The sequence below is a fragment of the Festucalex cinctus genome, chromosome 12, assembly GCF_051991245.1.
Source record: "Festucalex cinctus isolate MCC-2025b chromosome 12, RoL_Fcin_1.0, whole genome shotgun sequence".
NCBI lineage: Eukaryota > Metazoa > Chordata > Actinopteri > Syngnathiformes > Syngnathidae > Festucalex > Festucalex cinctus.
In genome coordinates, this window is record NC_135422.1 from 22997032 (window position 1) to 23019105 (window position 22074).

The following is a 22074-nucleotide window of genomic DNA, read 5'->3' on the forward strand; positions in this document are numbered from 1 at the left end:
GAGAGAAGAGAGCACTTCAATTAGAATGAGGCCGAGCGCATTTCTCGTGAGCTTATGAGGATTGACAAGATGGTTCCAAACTTATATTGCTGTTCCAAGTGAGTTCAGTTATCGGAGAAATAGGCCGGACAAAGAAAGGATCTTATTTGGGAAAACCCACGGCCCTTGGGAAACCTTTGTAGGACTGCAAAAAATTGCTTGGGCATCGAGAATGTTGCTGAAAAGTCTAATTCAGTGGAACTGCGTGCTCACAACACTTTGGAAACTCATCAGACAGAAATGCCCAGTAGACATCAACTCAGTCAGATTCCTCAGAGTTCTAAAGCGCTTTAACTTTCTTGTAGTCTTGTTACTCTCTTTATCAAGTTCTAGTCACGTTCCAAAATATCTGTCTCAAAGCATATCATAAAAATCATTTGGATAAAATTCGAATAGCTTGCTTTATGTAGCTATGATAACTACCAACAATGATCAACTTCAGCATTTTTATGCTTGCGGATGCAATAAATGAGAGAAATTGTCCTTTTGTGTATATAGAACGTCTTCGCTCTTTGAGTTAAGCTCATAAAAATGAAAGCAAAAAAAGTGTTGCTGAAAATAGTTGGAAAGACGCTCGTCTGCTTGCTGATATTGTCGAGGTGCCATTGAGCATCCCAGCCCGCTAGCTCAAATGCTTCACGTTGACATCTCCCCACATGTGCGTGATCTGCTTTTCTGTGTCGTGTCCACCACTAAGTGCAATTTCCCCTTGAGGGTTATACGAAGTGAACAATATAAATTTCAAAAGTGACATTAACTCATTCACTGCCAGTCATTATAGAAAATTTTTACATTTCCAATACTCACGTGATATTACATTCAATAATTATATATAAACCGAATCTACCAAATAACAGAATAGACTCCCTACTTTTTGTCCCGTCCCGTTCTTTTATAATTGACAGCAGAAAAATGTAGGTTTGCCAAAATACAGCCATTTCTCCCATGGACTCTGAAACTGTGTTTATTTCCTATAAAATGGGGCAATGATGTCATCTACCGGTGGTTGGGCATCAGTAAAGTTGTTTCCAAGTTTGATATTTACAGTGGAGCATGCTCAGATTCGCCCCCATTTAGCACCGCTCTAAAAAATACAATTGACAAGTATACTTGTCAAAGGCAGTGAATGAGTTTTAAAGAAGAAACACTTAGGAATGCAGGCAAGTGGGAGAAAGATGTTAATGCTAAATACTGCCTATGGTGACATAAACATTGGCTGATGATGGAGAGAAGAGGACAATACTGTTCATAGCTTAAAATTGTGATTAGATATCGAACAACATCGTACTATCGTTTGTATGTATAAAAGGAATGCTCCGTAAACAGGCGAGCGTTCCTCTTGCAATCGTAGTGAAACCTCATCTAGTCCTGAAGCCAGAAATGAACTCGCGCTCATTTGCTTTTGTACTTGCATCTCATGAAACAATAACATCAGAGAGTTGGTCAGTTTATTGGGAGCTAACTAGCAGCCTTCAAAGTGAAAGACAACCACCCGACGAACTGAACTCCACCTCCATGATTTGAAGTGGATTACAGGTAATGATTTCCTTTTCACTTCTGTGTAGGAATTATTTTTATATCCAGTACAAACGTGGTTGGCTGATGAAGCACAATTCATGTTCAGGGCTATGTAATAGTTGGTAAGGATTAGGGATGTCATGATGAGGGCAATATCGTGATATTATTAAAACTGCTACAATATCGTCGTCGTCATGTTCACAATATTTAAAAGGAACACACACATCTGTTTAAAAAAAGTCACCTTGACATCCATATATATATATATATATATATATATAAGCGGCCGAAATGGTCAGCCTAAAGGATATAATATGAAAAGCCCTCAGATCTGCCTTGATTACTGAAAGGTACAAATCAAATCAATAGCCCTTTGATTTCACTTTGGAAAGGTGTCGCAGATGATTTGGATTTCTCAATTTCTACATTTGGATACAAGAATTTGCACAAGAGGCTTGCCAGGTTTATTCATGCACGTCAGGTGCCTCATTTGATTTGCGGCTTTGCAGACATTTTTCAAGGAAATAATTTTCCTGGCAGACACTTCACTTCTCTTTGAAAATTGATCAGGGAACCACTGCAGGTTGTTGTTTGGAGAAAAAGAAATTCCTTCTGGACGTGCATCACTAATTTGATCAACTTTCTTACTTTCACATTTAAGCTATCCAAACTCAAATCTATTACGTTATTAGCTTCTATAACAAATAGTCTTACAGACAGCTACTCTTAATCTTTTTTCCAATTAACTCCGAGCCCAGTTATTATAAAACAGCACAGCCACAAATTAATCGAATTCTGGAAAAACAACAACAACAACAACTATGCCAAGCATGGCTAAAGTTACGTGAAATGGATAAACCAAGACTGAGTGCAGTTTTCAATCACAATAAAACCTTTATAGGAAGTCACTGGTGAGTGACTTTCAAGTATAATAATGCTGACTTTTGGCCTGTGCTGTGTTGTACAGCTGCACAATATCATACTTACAGCTTCTAATAGTTTGACATTTTCAACTATCAGAATGCAGATTGCAATTCTTTCGATGTGAATGCTACAAAAGTATGTCACTGAGCTCACATGGCGAAAGTGACTTTGTTGCTAAATCCCACTGCACACTTCAAAGCAGCTCCTCGAAGCATGCAAATGTGCCGCTTGGCCGTGGAAACATCAAGAGACATTCGACCAGATCGTTTGAGAGATGATAACACACACAAAAATTGTTTATTTATCCTGGTCAACATGTCTGCCTCAGTTTGGAGGTTTTGCTTCCAGCTCTGGCCTTCCTGCGTGATGGAGCTTCTGTGCTGCTGCAAATTTTCTGCCGGTACAGGCTCATGGTTGTTTGTCTTTATGTGCCCAGCGACTGGTTCATTAAGTAATTGTAATTTCCGGTGGTGTGGAGAGAGCGGCGTTGCATTAAATTGATAGGAGTCCATATAATGGATCTTTGTTTGGGTCCTAATTTGGTACCTCACGTGACATTACGTGCATAACAGTATAACTATAATATGTCCCTTATGAAGCTACTGAACGCAGAAAATTACATTTCAAATCGCTACTGCCACCCGTTGGTGAAAAATGAAACTGCACACACCTATCTTCACATACGTCCATGACGTCACAACCACAGACAGAGGGCGGGCTCCGGAGGAGTGGAACCGTCACTTGCCTTCGGTGCCGGTTGGCGTGGGTTCGCTTCCCCGCCTGGGAGACCACGCTCGTTTGTGTGCGTGCTTGCGTGAGTGAATGGAAAAAAATAAAATAAAATATTACAACCCAAATTCAGTGTGAAAACTATTGGCCAAGCTTGCAGGAGTATCCATTGTGAACAGCTAAGGTGCTACTCTACTGATTAGACGATGTTTCAGTCATAAATGGTCAAATAAGAAAGGCTATTGTAAAGATATTTTGGACTAAATTATTATCGAAAGCATCCTTAATCATACTAATTAAGAATGAGCTAATTACGGCTCACCTGTTGTCTTAAGCTGAGCCGTGATTGGTCGTTACCTCAGTAACTGTGATGTCATTTTCAGTTGACAGCAAGAGGCAAAATGGCCGCCCCCTGAGATGGATACAATCAGGTGGACTTTGCTGCTTAATTCATATTCCACAAATGTTATATTAATCAGAATGCCACATTTAGAGTGGTGTGGGAGCATACAACTTTTTGTCATTTTTTATTTATTTGTATTTTTTGGTTGACATCGCCTTTAATGGACAAAGAAATTATTTGACAGTATTAGTTAATTTTATAAATGTAGTTTTAATTATGTTTTTTCTCATTTATTTTATTGTTCTGGCCTTGATCTTAACCCTCACAAGAGCCCAGAAAAGTTCCTTCATGTTGAGTGACAGGCGGACCGATGCAGCGTGTGCAGTCGCGCAAGACTGCATTTGTCATTGTCAACAATTTGTATTGATAAAAGCTACAAGACCTTATAAAAGTTGTGCAACCTTTACTAATTTTCCATTTTCGAGCTCAGTAGACGGAATGGTTTCCACCCATTGATTTTTTTTTTCACTCTCAATCTGCATTGCAAAATATACAATATCAGTAAAAGGTGAAGAATCCCCATTATAAAATAAAGCCCCAATGTTTGTTTTATATCTGTACAGCCTGAATCCAAAACAAGACTGTCAAGGCAAATGGCATCTCATGCAAATAGTCAAAGAAAAAGCTCCCATCTTGTTTACATAAATCTGAATAATTGTGGGTCACTGAGCAGGGAGAGAGATGGCAGACATACTAAAGTTAATTTTTTGCCTCAAGATGCATTTAACTCAAGCACAAGTCTGGGTGAATTTATCAAAATAACAAAAGGAGACCAGCAATAGCGACTGCATGTGACGGTTTAAAACTTGGGGCTCTATATTTGCAGATGGGAGCGGCGCTCGAGCGTAAAAACTGGCGCATCATGATTTTGGTGTTGGCACAAGCCTCTTTTGGCCTGTTTGGGAATTTGGCACAACCCCCTGCACTATGGTGGGCACGAAGACATTTCCTTTCACATGGCCCTAGTGCACCTGACAATTTGGTGACTGAAACGTTACGCCTGCTGGAACCACGTCTAAGTATTGGCACAGGTCGTGTACTGCGATTTTGGTGAATTTGATGGGGGAGCGGGCGGCACGGTAGTCGAGTGGTTAGCACGTCCGCTTCCCAGTTCTGAGGTCTCCGGTTCGAGTCCTGCCTCGGACCTTCCTGGGTGGAGTTTGCATGTTCTCCCCGTGCCCGCGTGGGTCTTCTCCGGGTACTCCGGTCTCCTCCCACATTCCAAAGACATGCGTGGCAGGTTAATTGGGCGCTCCGAATTGTCCCTAGGTGTGCGCGTGAGTGTGGATGGTTGTTCGTCTCTGTGTGCCCTGCGATTGGCTGGCAACCAGTCCAGGGTGTCCCCCGCCTACTGCCCAGAGCCAGCTGAGATAGGCGCCAGCAGCCCCCGCGACCCTTGTGAGGAATAAGCGGTCAAGAAAATGGATGGATGGATGATGGGGGAGCAGGCAGACTTCTGCCCTTGGTGGACATGTGTGGTTGATGTTTGTGTTTCATTCATATACAGTATACGACAATGGAGGATAGAAATCAATTCACTTAACGTATTATATTCTTTCTTCTTGTTTTTAAATTCATCCCATGGTCACAGAACAGCAGCAGACACGAGCGATTGTGGCAGTAGGCGGTAGCCAAGTAGCCACTGTTAAAAACATCCGGTCATTGATGAACAAAATGTTTAGCCACAAAATGTGTATCCTGCAGAGTTTTTCCTTTCAATGAAATGCACACAGCCTGAGACTTTTGATGAGCTTATTATTCTCTCTTCAAACACATTGAGGAACTCAATTACTGGTTCCACTCTTGGTACAACTTGATTCAATGGCGCCATCAAAAACTGTGTGGTCCAAAGTCAGAGCAGAGCTCAGATTTAATGACAGAACTCACACAGCCAAACAGGAAGGAGTGTTGCAACGCTGTATGTAGGTGCAAGGACAAATTGCAGGTTGTAGAGGATTAACGTCATTTACAGCATATTGAAATATTGTTGGGGTGGCACGGTGAATGACTGGTTAGCACGTCCGCCTCCCAGTGCTGAGGACACAAGATCGAGTCCAGGCTTCGGCCTTCCTGGGTGGAGTTTGCATGTTCTCCCCGTGCCCGCGTGGGTCTTCTCCGGGTACTCCGGTCTCCTCCCACATTCCAAAGACATGCATGGCAGATTAATTGGGCGCTCTGAATTGTCCCTGGGTGTGCTTGTAGTATGTGGACGGTTGTTGCCCTGCAATTGGGCTGGCAACCAGTTCAAGGTGTACCCCGCCCACTACCCGGAGCTGACTGGGATAGGCTCCAGCACCCCCGCGACACTTATGAGGAGTAAGTGTTTAATGAAATATTGTTGACCTACTTTCTGCCTTCAATCTTCTTTCAAATTTAGTGTCAAACAATTGTGTGCCGCCATCCCATGGTCAACAGTGGAATTACACCCAAAGTTTACATAGTCCACAGGTAGAATGCAGTATAAATAAATAAATAAATAAATAAAATCCACAAATACTGGTACCGCGAGCCTGGAATTCGCATTTGAAGTTGGTTTGCTGTAATTGACAATATTAAAATTGGTAGAAACTGGGGTCAGTTTTCATTGATGATTTTCAAATGTGTATTCAAGGCATGAGTGTGACCTCCCCCTGAGCCATCACACTCTCCCCAGGAGAGTTGAGACGTCACAGAGAGAGCCTCAACTGCTCGAGTGTCTCCGTCCTCACCTGCTGGTTTGGTTTGGCTGCATGTAACTGAAATCATAACTTCCAAAAAGCATGAAAGCCAAAAGTGGGACATGGCTGGTGGCATGCAGGGACCCCACAGTGGAAGAGATGGGAGCTGGCAGAAGGTCACACTCCAGTATTAATAAAGCCTTGCAGAAAAAGCAAGGGAGGAGGATGTTTTGGAATAAAAACATGACATTAGTAGTTGTCTATAATAAATGCTTAGATAAGCTTCGTTGACTTCCACATACAGTAAGACACATTAATCCCAGAAAAAGATCTTGTGTTTATTCTAATAGATTTTCTGTGCCCTTACAAGCTGAGCTGAAACTTAAAAACAAAAAATTATACTAATAAAAGAAAAAAAGATAAATAACACTACTTACTAAGAGTGCATTTGCACATTTCTGAATTATATTTTCTTTATTAATTTAAAGTCCAGAGTGTTTCTTTTTTAATTAATTGATGAATATTTAAAGTAGTATTTTTTATTTTTTATTTTTGTGCTTTCACTTTCCCTCTCAAGTCCAACTTTAAGTTTGAATCAAAACAAGTCCACAAGTTCCAAGTCCAAGTCCAGATGAGATCAAGAGTAAACATTAAGACATAAAAATACATTTTTAAGACCATAAAATTAGAGAAATTAGTGTCTTAAAGGCACACTCAGTATTATACAGTGGCATCTAGTGGTGAAACAATAAATCATTCGAAAAAAAAACCCAATTGTTTGTGTTAGTAGTATGTAAAAAGATATGTTGTATCGCATAAACGTACTTTTTTAAAATATAACGGTTAGTCTAGAAATCGCAAATTATCTTACATGTCCGGGCCGCGGCTTCTAGTGTCCGCCATGTTTCGCCGCCATCTTTCTGCTACGGGTGCCGTCAACGACAAATTTCAGCGCTCCATTTCTTAACGCGTTTTTGGAACGCCTTTGCAGACGCACTTCCGGTTTGTATGGCGACCGCATGTACACGATGAAGAAGAGTTTCCGGTCCCCGAAGAAAGCATTATCAAGCATCACAATTGCTTTGGGAATTTATTTTATTTCAGCGCGACAAAACAAGAGTTTATATTGTAGCCGCATTTGCCAGATGGAGAGAAATGAGGAACAGACTAGGTTTGGGACGTGCCGGTGCCTTCGACTGCTTTCTACTTGACCGGTAAGTAAGAGTACATTTGTGTTTACGTTTTGAGAGCGAGAGAAAAAGTATACACCGTACTAATTAATACGATGTTCGTACCTTTGTTTTACGATCACTGTAGCTGTTGATTAGCAACTCCGCACCACTCGAACGATTTCGTTATGAAGCTACTTGCTTTGAAAAAAAAAAAAAAGATTCCCGCTGGCACGTTATATTTAGAGTAAATGCGCAAGTTATTGTGTAATGTAATGTAACTGTGATTTCGGAGGTATATTTGCCCATAACTTCAATGGAGAATCTAAAGCATACTGTATTAGTGGAGGAGTTGAAAATTATTTTCGTTGTGGTTGGTGAAAATAGTGTTCTCGAAATTAATTTTCGGCAGGGAATAACTTTCTGGACTTAAATGCTGGCTGTACCGTAAGCACTGCTAGAGTCTGTACTCTCTCACTCAAGTGTGTACTGGTCCATTGTGTAATTGGGTGCACAAGAATTTACAGGCTGCTACGTTTTCCACGGAAACTCGACAAGCAAGCAGCCTTTGCATATTCTATGCAGTCAAGTTACTTTTATCTAGCTAATACAATGTTTTGGGCCCAAAAACTAAAGATCTTACCTCTATTTTGGGGGCTTTGTTGGAAAGTTGGTGACATATAGTAGTATCATCAATTATTTTATTTTATTTTATAATTTTGTTTTTGTTTGTGTCACACTAGATCAACAGCCAAACTTGAGGGCTTCCAGAACCATATTCTGATGTATACAAGCATTCATGCACCGTTTAAATACATCACCGACCTGCAAGAAAAAAAAATATCAAGGGGAGAGTCAGCAGCCATATTGGAATGCCCCGAATGAGGACACTTGAATGGAGGACCCCAGAAGGCTTCGGTGTTGTACCACCAGTATCTCCACCTACCATATCTGAGCTGCAACAAACTGAAGTCAGCCGATGTCTTGGTATGTCATTTACATATGGACGGCATTGCACACTACATGAACTTTTTGTGTGAAGCAATACGGAATGGTCACATGTACAAGCACCACTTGTTTTACACAGGACCTGCTGACCAGGTGTCTGAAGCCATGGAGTGACTCCTCCCTCACTTTCCTCAGCAAGCCTTTGAAGAATATGATATCATCGTTGGTGGGAACATGCCCTCACTCCATAACATGTACTTGTGCAGTCAAGGAGCATGTCAAACTTAATAAAACCAGCAAACATTGAAGTGACTTCATTTTTACTGCAGTCTGTTCACACAATCAATGGACAAGCCTTCCTTAATTTTGCCCCAATAACATCATAGAGTAGGCGAAAAGTAGTGTTACAGATCATACTACGTGTTCGGGAGAGTTTGAGGAATGTTGCAATGTTAATGGGGGACAATGTCAGCACACACACACACACACACACACACACACACAAAAAACATCATGGTATTGAGGTAATCAGATATTTTAGCTGTGTACAACACATACCTGCTCTGTAACACTACTTTTGGCCCAAACCTGTATGTCTATTTTCCATATTTTGAAATGCACAGTGTATTGGTAAATTTCTGGAACAACTGCAATTCATGTAGCTCATTATATTCTAACAGCATTTTTTTTTTTTTTTAGTTAATATGTTCATTTCATGTAGACTTTTATTTTACTTTATTTTATTTATTAATTTTCATGTACTGTACCTTACATTCATTGGCCAATGAAGAATTCCTTGTCATTGCAAGCATTTATAATAATTCTCCAGGCTTTTGATGTTTTACATTTCTAGTCATGTAAAATAGTGTTAGGTTAGGTGTCGAATGAACACTGCATGTTGACGCCAAAGGAAATAGTATTTTTTAGTTATTCAAAATGTACAAATTAACACACAACAACAATATACAAGTTATACAAACTACAACAACAAGTGTCAGACATGGACAAATTATACGCCAGGTAAAAAACCTTTGTATTGTCCTCGAGGATCTGGGAAAGTGTCACTTATTTGCCACAAGTCACCAAGGTGCTGCAGTCTGGGATCCAGGTACAGGAAATCATGGTGGTGCTGATGTGTCAGCAATGTGTCAATAAGTATTTCTTGGTCAGCTGGACTTGGATATCTTCATGTTCCTCCATGGTCATTTCCTGTACGAGTCTCTGCAAGAAGGTAACAATTGTATGTCAGATGAGGTACCAAACAATGAACTGAAAGTCACTGAGCCAATGCACATTATTATATGAGCAAGACTATTTGTGAAAGCCATGTAAATTCCTGCACATCGAAGTACAAGGAAGCTGTTGTATCTTCAATCAAAACTAATTAAGTTGCTTAGTGATATTTATTAGGTAAAATTGTTCAACATGGTGACAAATCGATATCTGAGTAAAGGGTTTCAAATGTTTTTGTAAGCAGCACTTTTCTGAGTGGTTAGTAGCAACAAGACACGGGGGGGTTTACGAGTCTGAGTTGCAGATGTGTAGTTCAGTTAACACCATTATTTTTGTACGATATACTAAACATATCAGCAAACGATGTAATCTAAATACCACATATTCCAAGCAAAGGTATGTTTTGAGCCATTCACATGCATGCTCGAATGGAATTATTTTTCCATGATGACATAATTGTACGTTACGAGACACCGCGTTCACTTCCGCGTTCTCTTCCTCGTCGTCTCCCTCGCCCCCTCCTCGCCCTCTTTGAGATGGTCCACATGTCTATAAAACATATAACATAACTGTGTGTTCTCTGTTGCATGGTTTAGTTGCACTAACAAATATGAACATAGATAGCCATTATCATTAGCTGACGTACAGTATTTCCTAACAATGCCGACAAAAATATTAATTCTGAAATTAAATGACTAAATCACAAATATTAGGGATCTGTACAGTATGTCTAACAAATGCAATTCACTTACGTCATCACTCGAGGGAATACCAGAAGTTGTTTGCGTTCTGTTCCGGTGAAATTGGTGGTAGGCTGTTGAAGTAGGGTCTCTCTGGGACGCCGTAGTTCGTGTGCTTAAAATCATTGCATTATCTTGTTTGACCGATAGATGGCGGTCGTGAGCTACACACTGGGGCTTTAAAGAAAGAATACCGGCGGGCGACAGCTCACCTCTTTTTGTGGTGGCTCTGCAAGTGTCAAACAAGGTTCAACGTGGTGACCGCTGTATGTGTCCGAAATTGTCTTCTTACAGAATCTGTAGGTTGCTTCATCTTTGTTTGTTTGAAGATGTTGTGGCTAATACAATTTTGTCATGGTTAGTAAAAGCAAACTTTATAACCTCGCTGTTGGCTGACATGACTGAAAGAAATAGACTGCGTGCTTTGGCACTTGTGGTCAGGTTAACCAATTAGATGGTAGTGATGGGAAATAAAGCTTCATGAAGCACATGAACTATATTTTTACTCCACTAGATGGTGCTCTTGGTTTAAATATGAAGGCTAGTGCAAAGGAAATTGTCTGACTGAAGCTTCATGAAGCTTTCCAGTGCATTAGCTTTGATAATTTATTTAAACCAAAAGCACCATCTAGAGGAGTCAAAAATATCACAAGTGTTTCATAAAGCTTCATTTGTCCATTACTACTCCTCTGTAGCCATGGTTACTGTGTATGTCAATGACGGTCAATTTTTGATAATCTGAAAAATGTTTCAACTTTCTTTTGAAGGAGGATGTTAATTTTCAGGAATAAAAACATAGATGGACCCGATCGAGTCGATAAAAATATCCATGTTTTAATACAATATGGAACAAGGACTACGCTATCCAGTATAAGTACTGTCTCTGCAAACGTCTTAATTTTCTGTTTTTAATTACAGTGATGTGCGACTGAAACATGTGATCGCTGTCTCAATTCAGTGCATCGTCAAACATGATACAAATCTGCATGGCTCATCAGTGTACTTTCAAAGTAACTAAACATGACAGTAAAACATGTCTTAAACATGCTTGAACATATATATAATCCAGGTGTCAAATGTCATTTTGTTCTATTCATTTCAATCTTAGTTTTCATCCACACGGCACAGCAACGTACACTGAAATCTTTGACTGCACTTTACAAAAAGGTTATGTGGCTTTTTTAAAGCTCAGAAGTCAAATGAGTCAGTGCTTTCAATTTCAACATTTTTGTTGATGAGACATTTTGCTTAGGCAGCCGTTTAGTATTACCAACTGTAATTCAAATCAATTCAAAGCTTTTTAAAGACAAAATGCAGGACGTTTGATATAAAATCCAGTGGCATTATTTTATTAAGTTAGGAAATCAACACATTTAGGAAATTTAATTATATACACCGACTAAAAAGAAAAACAAGCTTGACCCTTCAAGCTAATTCATGTTACAAGATTTCCATTTCACATACCCATAAATAATAAATCATAATAGATTCCTGATGTCCTTATGACAGATCATGGCAGAATCTCCCAGTGCTCATTTGTTCACATCAGGGGAAAACAAATATCCAAGCTATTAAATACAACATCAAAAAAAATAAAATAAAGCATCATTTACCATGTGTTCCATGGGAAACAAAGAAAAGGCAATGTTTTAAGAAATCATTTCTCATTAAATACCAGAAAGCCTTGAAAAAAGGTTCAAATGAGGTCATTTACAACATGTAAAAGAGGCAGGGTTGGAATCATTCAAGCAACCCAAATACACGATACTAATTGCTGCTCTTTTCCAAAACCGTATCCACATTGAACACAAACAACAACAAAAAAAAAAAAAGGGCTCAGTCAGAGCTGCGTGTGCAAGCTGCAATCCACGAGGTGGAGCGGGCAGTTGGAAAAGAACAGGAAACAAACCTCCAGTCTAGTGCTCCTCCTTCTCTCTGCTTTTCTTGTCCTTCTCATCTTGCAGGGCGGTGCCCAGCTTCTTGATGAGCACCGACAGCACCTTGTCCAGCGGGTCCATCACTCCCCTCTGGAGCCACTTGGGAATGGTAGTCCTGGCGTGGTGGAAGCCCAGTTTTTGCAAGATGTAGTCCACTCCCACTGGGTCGATCTTGCGACCCGTCCAGGAGATGAGCCTGGAGGACGTTTTTACATGAGTCATTTTATGCAAACTGTAAAACTACATAAAATGCAAAAATATTGGCCGATTCTGATCCACTCAATCAGATCAGTGTAAAGTCTAATACAAATATGAGAGAGAGAGAGAGAGAGAGAGACAGAGAGACAGAGAGAGAGACAGAGAGAGAGAGAGAGAGAGACAGAGAGAGAGAGAGAGAGACAGAGAGAGACAGAGAGAGAGAGAGACAGAGAGACAGAGAGACAGAGAGAGAGAGAGACAGAGAGAGAGACAGAGAGACACAGAGAGAGAGAGAGAGAGGGAGAGGGAGAGGGAGAGGGAGAGGGAGAGGGAGAGGGAGAGGGAGAGGGAGAGGGAGAGGGAGAGGGAGAGAGAGAGAGAGAGAGAGAGAGAGAGAGAGAGAGAGAGAGAGAGAGAGAGAGAGAGAGAGAGAGCGAGCAAGCGAGCATAAAAGAGATGAATCTCATCTGACCTGAGGGTGGGCTCCAAGTGCCAGGTGTTGCACATGAACTCCCTCCAGTCCACTGTGGTGTAGTTGATGCTGTCGTCTTTGTCCTTGTCGGCGGATCCGTCATCGTGCACGGCCGTGGGGCTCTTCTGGCCCGGCCGAGCCGCAAACATCCGCGGGGCGAAAAGGGCTAAGGACAAGTGAAGGTGAAGACGTGTACAAGTGGTGTTTTGCACGCTCTCCTGACTTAATGGGCTCCTCTAACAAACGTTCTCTTTCTATACGCTGAATAGAAACCATGTTCTGTATACACTTCAGTTCTGTCTAACCTTTGCCTGGATAGGCACAAAGCAAAAGCTTTACAGCTCACCATTTTGTTTCAGCTACAGAATCAAAAGAACAATGCAGGTTGGTCACAGTGAAGTCCACACTGCTGTTAATTAACAGTAATCATAATTTGATCACTGGTGACAAATACAAACTAATCAAAATGTAGACTATGTTCCTCTGCATTGCCGTGTGAGAAAATAACACTTGGCTGCCCCCTTAACTCTCTCATCACGCACGCACAAACACAGGCAGGCAGATGTGTGCGCTGCTGCATATTGTTTCCTAATGACTCATTTCACTGGAGAGAAGAAACTTTCAATAGGCAATTAGCACTGGAGAGTTTCATTTAGTTGTTGACTCGTGGATTTGACTGACGAAACAAAACGAGCACAAACCTTTCTCTTTCTCTTTCAGGTAGGCAGACACCATGTCGTGAAGAAACATAATGAGCTCGGCGTCCATGGTCACGCAGATGTGGTCTGTGAATTCTGTCACCACGCTGCACTCCACCTTCGGTTTGCTGTTGGAATCTGAGAGAAGACAAGATCCATTTATTCAAATGGGGCTTCTTAGCAATCAGGCATTTGTGACCTGAGGGCTTGAAAATGGGAGCTCCGGTCCAGAATTGGAGTTGCTCACATTTTGGACTTTTTTTTTTTTTTTTTTTTTTTTTTTTAAATCTGCCACAATCATGTAACACTTTCAATCCTTAACAGTCAAGTTGGTGTAACCAACTACTATTAATATTAAAGGGGACATTACTCATTTCTGGTACAGTGTTCCCTCGTTTATCACGGGTTTATCTTTCGCAGCCTCACTGCTTCGCGGACTTTTTACAATGTGCTTTTTGGTTTATTTTTTTTGGTCTTTGCGCAGTCCTATCCCTTGAACCATACGTCCAACTGGGGAAATATCCGCGGATTTGTCTTCATGAGACTTCCAACGGTGTCTGTCCCATCGCTCCACGACATTGCATTCTGAAAATAAAGAATATATACTGTGCTGTATAAGAAATAAATAAAAAAACAAACAAACATACTTTTAATGGGAAAAATGTTTGCAAATGAAAAAAAGAACATATGATGAATGAAAAAGCATTTATAACAAAGTAAAAATAATAATAATAATAATAATAACTAGAGCTGCGAGCAGCTATAAAGGGCCCTCGCAACCCGGGCCACGTTGGGGTACTTGCACGTCGGGGTACTGGCACGTTGGGGTACTGTCAAATAGGACAAGGACCATCTAAAATGTTTTTGACAAGCCTTGTGTGTGCAAAGTTTAATCAAAACGCAAAATATGGTGTGCAATTCCCAAAATAAATTCAAAATGGCAGACTTCCTTTTAGGTTTAGCGTACGGCTACAGAATACTTTTTGTAGGTCTTAGACTAATAGGTATGCCTCTGAGTTTTCACAAATCTAGGTCAAGTCAAGTCATCTTTAGTTATTTCGCGCTTGAATCATCCTATCGGAAATGCTCCATAAAAATGTATAGAGGGCGCGATTTATTGCAAATTGCACAAGAAATCTCTAAAAATTCATGTTCATGACAAGTCTGATGTGTGTCTAAAGTTTCATGAGTTTTCACACATGTATAGACCAAAAAAAATAAGCAGCACTTTACTTGGCAAACAATGCATCGCTATGGCAACAGCATGTGACAAAATAAAAAACTTTCGATAACTTTGTATCTTAAACATCTTAAGATGAAACACACCAAGTTTGAAGACGGTCGGATGAATTTTGTACGAGGAGTTCGTGAAAATATGACCCCTAAGAAAGGCCACAAAAAATGGCTACAAATGCCGACGTAAATCAAAATGGCGGACTTCCTGTTTGGTTTAGCAGATGGTTCCAAGAGACCTTTTTTGTACATCGTGGGCTCTTATGTATGCCTCCAAATTATCATAGCGCTAGCTGAAACGTACAACCGGGAATGCTTCGTTAAAGAGGAGTTTTTTTTTAGCTCAAAATGTGATGCCCGGCCCCTGCGGGACTTCCTGTTGGGTTTAGCACAGGTCACCAAGAGACATTTTTGTACATCTTGGGCTGTTACATATGTCTACAAATTTTCGTAGCTCTAGCTGCTTCGTACAACTGGGAATGCTTCTTTAAGAAGATTTTTTTTTTCCTTTGCAAACAGTGCATGCCACGACAACAGCGTGCGACAAAATAAAAAGCTTTCAATAACTTTTCATCTTCAACATCTTGAGATGAATCACACCAAGTTTGAAGATGATCGGATAAACACTGTAGGAGGAGTTCGTTAAAATATGACCCCTATGAAATGGCCAAAAAAAATGGCAACACAATCCAAAGTAAATCAAAATGGTGGACTTCCTGTTAGGTTTAGCACATGGTTCAAAAAGAGTTTTTTGTAGGTCATAGTCTGTTACATATGTGTACCAATTTTCGTAGCTCTAGATTAAACGTACAACCGGCAATGCTTCGTTCAGTAAGAATGATTAAACTCTAAATTCTATGCCCCGCCGGCGTCATATAGTATGTCAAAAACTTTAGATTTGTTACCAAGATGTTGTCCCAGGTGTTGAGATGGTACATCCCAAGTTTGAAGTCAATCGGGTTAACCGTGTAGGAGAAGCGGGCAAAAGTATGACCCCTGTAAATGTGCAAAAATTGGCAAAAATTGGACATTTAAATACTCATACCTCACTTCCTGTCTATTTTAGGGTACACATATCAAAGAGGTTTTTGTTCATCTGGATGTGCTACGGGTGCCACACAATTTTGGTCGCCATAGGACAATCGTAGCGGGACAGGGATCCGTTTAACCTATGTCGGTGGCGCTATGGAGCCATTTTTCTGTTATCATGTATGGCGACTTTAAAATATCAAATTTTTCGCCAGGCCCGTGTAAAGTTTGGTGAGTTTTCGTTCACGTTTAGTGTCTCAAAAATGCGATTGTTTGCGGAGAAGAATAATAATAACTAGAGCTGCGAGCAGCTATAAAGGGCCCTCGCAACCCGGGCCACGTTGGGGTACTTGCACGTCGGGGTTCTGGCATGTTGGGGTACTGTGAAATAGAAAGCTGTCTAAATTGTAAATGTTTTTGCCATGCTTTGTGTTTGCAACGTTTCATGGAAAGGCCAAAAATGATGCACAATTAACAAAATAAAATCAAAATGGCTTGGCACATGGCTATAGAATACTTTTTTGTTAGTCTTAGGCTGATAGGTATCCCAATTTTTACAAATCTAGCTGAATCATACAATCGCAAAAGCTTCATAAAAATGTCTAGAGGGCGCTATTGAGCCCTATTTATTGCAAATTGCACAAGAAATCTCTAAAATATTCATGTTCATGACAAGTCTGATGTGTGTGCAAAATTTCATGAGTTTTCGCACATGTTTAGACCCAAAAAAAAAAAGCAGCATTTTACTTGGCAAACAATGCATCGCTATGGCAACGGCGTGTGACAAAATACAATTTTTTCGATGACTTTGCAACTTAAACATCTTAAGATGAAACACACCAAGTTTGAAGACATTCGGATAAATTTGTAGGAGGAGTTCGTTAAAATATGACCCCTCAAAAAGGCCACAAAAAATGGCTACAAATCCCAACGTAAATCAAAATGGCGGACTTCCTGTTTGGTTTAGCATATGGTTCCAAGAGACTTTTTTTGCACATCATGGCCTATTATGTATGCCTCCAAACTATCATAGCGCTAGGTGAAACGTACAACTGGGAATGCTTCGTTAAACGGGAGTTTTTTTTTAATCTCAAAATGTGATGCCTGGCCCCTGGGGGACTTCCTGTTGGGTTTAGCACAGGGCACCAAGAGACTTTTTTTGTACATCTTGGGCTGTTACATATGTCTACAAATTTTCGTAGCTCTAGCTGCTTTGTACAACTGGGAATGCTTCTTTAAGAAGCATTTTTTTTCCTTTGCAAACAGTGCATACCACGACAACAGCGTGCGACGAAATAAAAAGCTTTCAATAACTTTTCATCTTCAACATCTTGAGATGAATCACACCAAGTTTGAAGATGATGGGATAAACTCTGTAGGAGGAGTTCGTTAAAATATGACCCCTAAAAAAGGCCACAAAAAATGGCTACAAATCCCAACCTAAATCAAAATGGTGGACTTCCTGTTTGGTTTAGCATATGGCTCCAAGAGACTTTTTTGTACATCCTGAGCTCTTATGTATGCCTGCAAATTATCATAGCGCTAGGTGAAACGTACAGCCGCCGGTGCCGCCGCTGCTCGGGCCCTAATAAGAAGAAGAATTCCTACAAAAACAATAGGGCCTCGCAGCGGCACCGCCGCCGGTGCCGCCGCTGCTCGGGCCCTAATAAGAATTCCTTCAGGAACAATAGGGACCTCGCAGCGGTCGCTGCTCGGGCCCTAATAAGAAGAATTCCTACAAAAACAATAGGGCCTCGCAGCGGCACCGCCGCTGCCGCTGCTCGGGCCCAAATAAAATGAAATTAACGTGGATTTCCTTTATCACAGGTAGTTTTTGGAACGTACCGCCCGCAATAAACGAGGGAACACTGTATAACAAAAAAATACAGTCCAGTACATCAAGAATGAAAAGAACCTACGCCGGGCTATTTTGTGTGTTGGTGTGTTCTTGAAAATGCAACCCACCTGACAGAGAAGGCTCATCGGGATCTTGTACGTGGATGGACTTGAAGTCCAGTTGCATTCTGGGAAGGGCAAAGATGGTCTCAGTCTCGTGGTTATAGCTGGAGTTGCTGCGGAAGCTGCTCAGCAGACTGGAGCTCTTGGCAGCGGCTCCGCTCTCGGGGTTGTTGGCTTCCACATTCCGTAGCAAGTTCAATTCTGAAGTGAGTGATAAAAAGAAAGAGTTGCAAATCCTTTGAGCTTCAGGTCACAAACTTTTCTTCACACTATCTCAGCTCTTTTGCATTCAAGATAGTATGCTTCACGAAAGGCTGAAAGACACACTTTTAGGGTGGCATCATTAAAAGATAAATAAAAGATTCTAAAAAGTTACATGACTGCACTAACTTGCCGGTAATCCTTCAGTAAAAGGAGCGCTCCATCAATTCAACACTATAAAAATTCAGTTACTGAATACAATCTTATTTTATGATGGTAATCAGATGATTTGAGAGATAATTAGCAAAAGAGTCACCTTCATTCCTCATGGCAGTGACATAGTTGAACCATTCTTTAACCGTGGCGACTCCATGCGGGGGGTTCTCGTGCCGCCGCCGGGTTATCTTGGTAATGGTGGCCATGGGGCTTTCCAGCGCACCACATGGTTTGGTCACCATTGTGTTATGACCCAGATGGAAGTCCAGTGTCTGCACAATGTATGTGGAATCATCCTTGGAACCTGTTTGAGAAACACGATTGGAGTGCCGGCCGGGCAGGACGAAGAAGTCGCTGCAATGAAAACTTCCTCTCACCATCTTCCAGTATTTTCTGCGCCTCTGTCCAGAAGGCGATATTGGGCTCTTCCAGGTGGAAAAGAGCCCACGACTTGGAGCGGAAGTTGGGCCCGTGGAAGCAGGCCAGGGTCATGTGATTGCCATGGAGGCTCATTGAGCCACCCAACTGCACGGCGTCTTCCGGCAGAGGCATCTGGAAGAGCGAAATGTGGCAACCTGCGATCACCTTCAGCACCCCGGGCCAGTGACGGTGATGTGCTGCATCCATGTCTGAAAGACAAATAGTTAGTTATAGGGCATAAAGTCAGATCATTCTGAAGGGAAAACATCTTTTTCAGCCATCCATATTTCATGTCATGTATGCTCTTTTTATTAGTTATTAAAATAGATAAAACAATAGCTCGAAAGCATTATAAGTGTCACATCTGCTGTGTCTTTTACACTGCACAATACTTGACTTATAGCTCTACTCGCCAAGTCAAGGCAGTATTTTTAACGCTTCAACATGTCTGATAGACACCAGTCAAAACAGGCTAACAACAATCAACTGAAGAAGTTCGTTAAAATAAAAACATTCAGTGCCAAGGTCGAGTTATGTCGTTTTATATGTTTTGTTTTTCTGTCCATTGGTATGGTTTGATATGGGTCTGACACGGTTCTGATGCGCTGATCCTTTAAATTGTATGCAGTTTGAGGAGAGGAAATGAGCCAAACAGGCGGAAGTGATGCAACATTTTAGATTTAAAATCACCTGCTTGCCAACTGTTTTGAGTGGGGGAGGGACTCCATTATCATGGAGGGCAACAGAATTTATTCCGACAATCTGAAGCATACGTTTCAACAGGTAACATATTCATGTATGTTTTTTTTTTTTTTAAACAGAGTATGTGCAGCAAAAAATATGTATCATAATGGAAAAAAAGTACAACAATCATTGAAATATGACGAGAATGATGAAGTCATCGCGTGAACGGTCATTAATGGCTAACGAAGTCATCCTGGTAAGTCGGCATAACTCCACTGCTTGTATTTCACTTAATAGATTATTTTTGTCAAAAGGCATGCGTAAATATTCAATTATCTGATTGTATACAATGAAACCACATGTATAAAATGAAACCACTGTTCATATTGTCGCTGTGCTGTGAAAAACATTTATGTTAATTTTTTTTGTTTTGTTTTACGTTGTTGGGATGTCTGCATTCAGTTTCATCCCATTGGTTCAAGAAAACAATTACCGTATTATCCGCACTATAAAGCACACCTAAAAGGCCAATTTTTTCAAAAGCTGACCATGTGCCTTATAATCAGGTCGTCGGGGGGGGGAGCTTGTTTGGGTCGGTGCTCGCTTTGCTGGACCGCGATTGACGGCTTCTTTCTTTGGTGGTGGTCCTTATGCATGCCAGATCCATCGCACCAGCATCTACTGAAACTCAAACAGAATTTGCCTCTCCCTCCCACAGCCCCTTGAATCAGTGGGTGCTGGTGTCTGTGGATCTCACTTTGCTTTATCTATCCTTCCCTCCTTCCTCTCTTTAGTTTTTCCTCTGGTCACTTGAGATCTCAATTTATTGGAAGTTTGAGGTTTCTGGGGTTGGCATAAGACTCTGGTTTTGTAACCACGCAGGAGGGGTTTGGTTGGTGCTGGATTTCACTTTGATGGATTGGATGTACTGGTTTCTATGGATCTCACTCTGCCTCATCGATCCTTCCCTCCTTCCTCTCTTTAGATTTTCCTCTGGTCTCTTGAGATCTCGCTAATTTGTTGGAATTTAGAGGCTTCCGGGGTTGGCGTAAGACTTTGATTTTGTAACCATGGGGAAGGCAGGAAGTGTTTGGTCGGTGCTGGATTTCACTTTGATTTATCTTTCTTTTCTCTTTATTTTTTCTGACCTTTTCTCTGGTCTCCTGACCATTTGAACCTCACGACTCTGGCAAGATTCTGAAGTACCTGGTTAAGGCGAAGGGTAATGGGATATTTATAAGATTTTCGGTGAATTCATGAGTATAAATTTATACGTATTTGCACGCACGCGCACGTGCACGCGCACGCACGCATACGCACACACACACACACACACACAAAAGAGCAATGATGATAAGACGTTGAATGGGTAAGACTACCGAATGAACAATTCTGAGCTCTTAAAAAAAAATAAAAAATAAAAAAAAAAAGAAATAAAAAAAAAAAAGGAAAACGTTTTAAAATATCTCATTCATTGAAGGTGCGCCTTATTATGCGGTGTGCCTTATAGTGCGGAAAATATGGTACAGTCTATCAGTCTAGTTTTAGTCAATACTAATGTCAATGTTTTAGTCTCGTTTTAGTCAAAACAATTATTTTACACCTGTGTATTTTTTTTTTTGTCAGCAAATAATGTTGAACATTATGGATCTATAATTTCACAGAAACATTTTTTTCATCTTTTTGATGAAACATCATGACACAAAAATACAGTATATCAACAAGTGGCTACTTTGGCTCCATGCTACGTGCTAGTAAATTAGCCAGCATTAGGTAGTGGTCAGATTAACATTATTGTTGGAAAGTTATAGCCGTTGGATTGTTACATTATAAACAAACACCATCCAAACTTTTTGTTAACTCAACACATTTGTGTTTGTTGTGTTCTTTGCCAGCTATGCTTTTGGCTTACCAGTTATGAGAAATATTACCTGGAAAAGCAAGTATGGGCCATATCTAAATTGAAATGTATTACAGTATTAGAGTTACAAAACCCAGGACAATACATTCTGAGTGTATAGGACAGCATTTTGTTGCAATGTCCATTAGAAACTTCCGTCAGCAATAGAGACAAAAGGGAATAGTTACACAGCTCTGCTGCTCCTTTCTCAGCGTTGATGACCGGGGTTTTCGGAGGCAGGTAAGGGCCAGGGCCCCACGTGGAGAGGGCCCGCTTGCTGGTGTCGAATTGCTGAGTGAAAAACTCCTGTAGCTTCATGCCAATCTTGATTAGGTCCGGTGTAGTGGAGCGTGAAATTATCACCTGGAAAATGTCCCACTGCAAATCTCCGTGGACAAAGATCTCACTGGATAGAAGGAAGGAGGGGTTGTTACCAGTGTTACCTGCTGATTATTTGCAATCTTCCAACATAATGTACCTTTTCTCAGATATGCTGGAATCAACAGTGCACAGGTTGACTTTCCACTCATCTTGGAGCTGCAGGTCAGCATTGCTAAAAACCCCCATCAGGATGCTGGAGCCCATGTAATCAACCCGCGCCTCGGTGGAGCCCATGGTGATCTGGATCTTATGGCTCGGTTGCTGGTTTGGGTGCTCAGAGATGTGTGCTTGAAAACAAGTGATGATTTACTGATGAATATGCAGTGATATACAAAAATGTAACCAGTTCACTTATATTTGTACATAGTCAAATAATGTAAATACTG

General features: G+C 40.9%; 1 protein-coding gene across 1 annotated transcript in view; it reads right to left on the reverse strand.

Annotated features, from left to right (window-relative positions):
• Positions 1–11693: 11693 nt before the first annotated feature.
• kiaa1109 (KIAA1109 ortholog) overlaps positions 11694–22074 on the reverse strand; it is an 82364-nt gene continuing 71983 nt past the window's right edge. Inside the window, 8 exon segments of the mRNA XM_077539510.1 lie at positions 11694–12493; positions 12968–13133; positions 13669–13803; positions 17893–18087; positions 18404–18607; positions 18681–18932; positions 21496–21713; positions 21786–21975. Of these exon segments, the coding sequence (XP_077395636.1) occupies positions 12277–12493; positions 12968–13133; positions 13669–13803; positions 17893–18087; positions 18404–18607; positions 18681–18932; positions 21496–21713; positions 21786–21975 (1577 nt within the window). The 3' untranslated portion in view covers positions 11694–12276.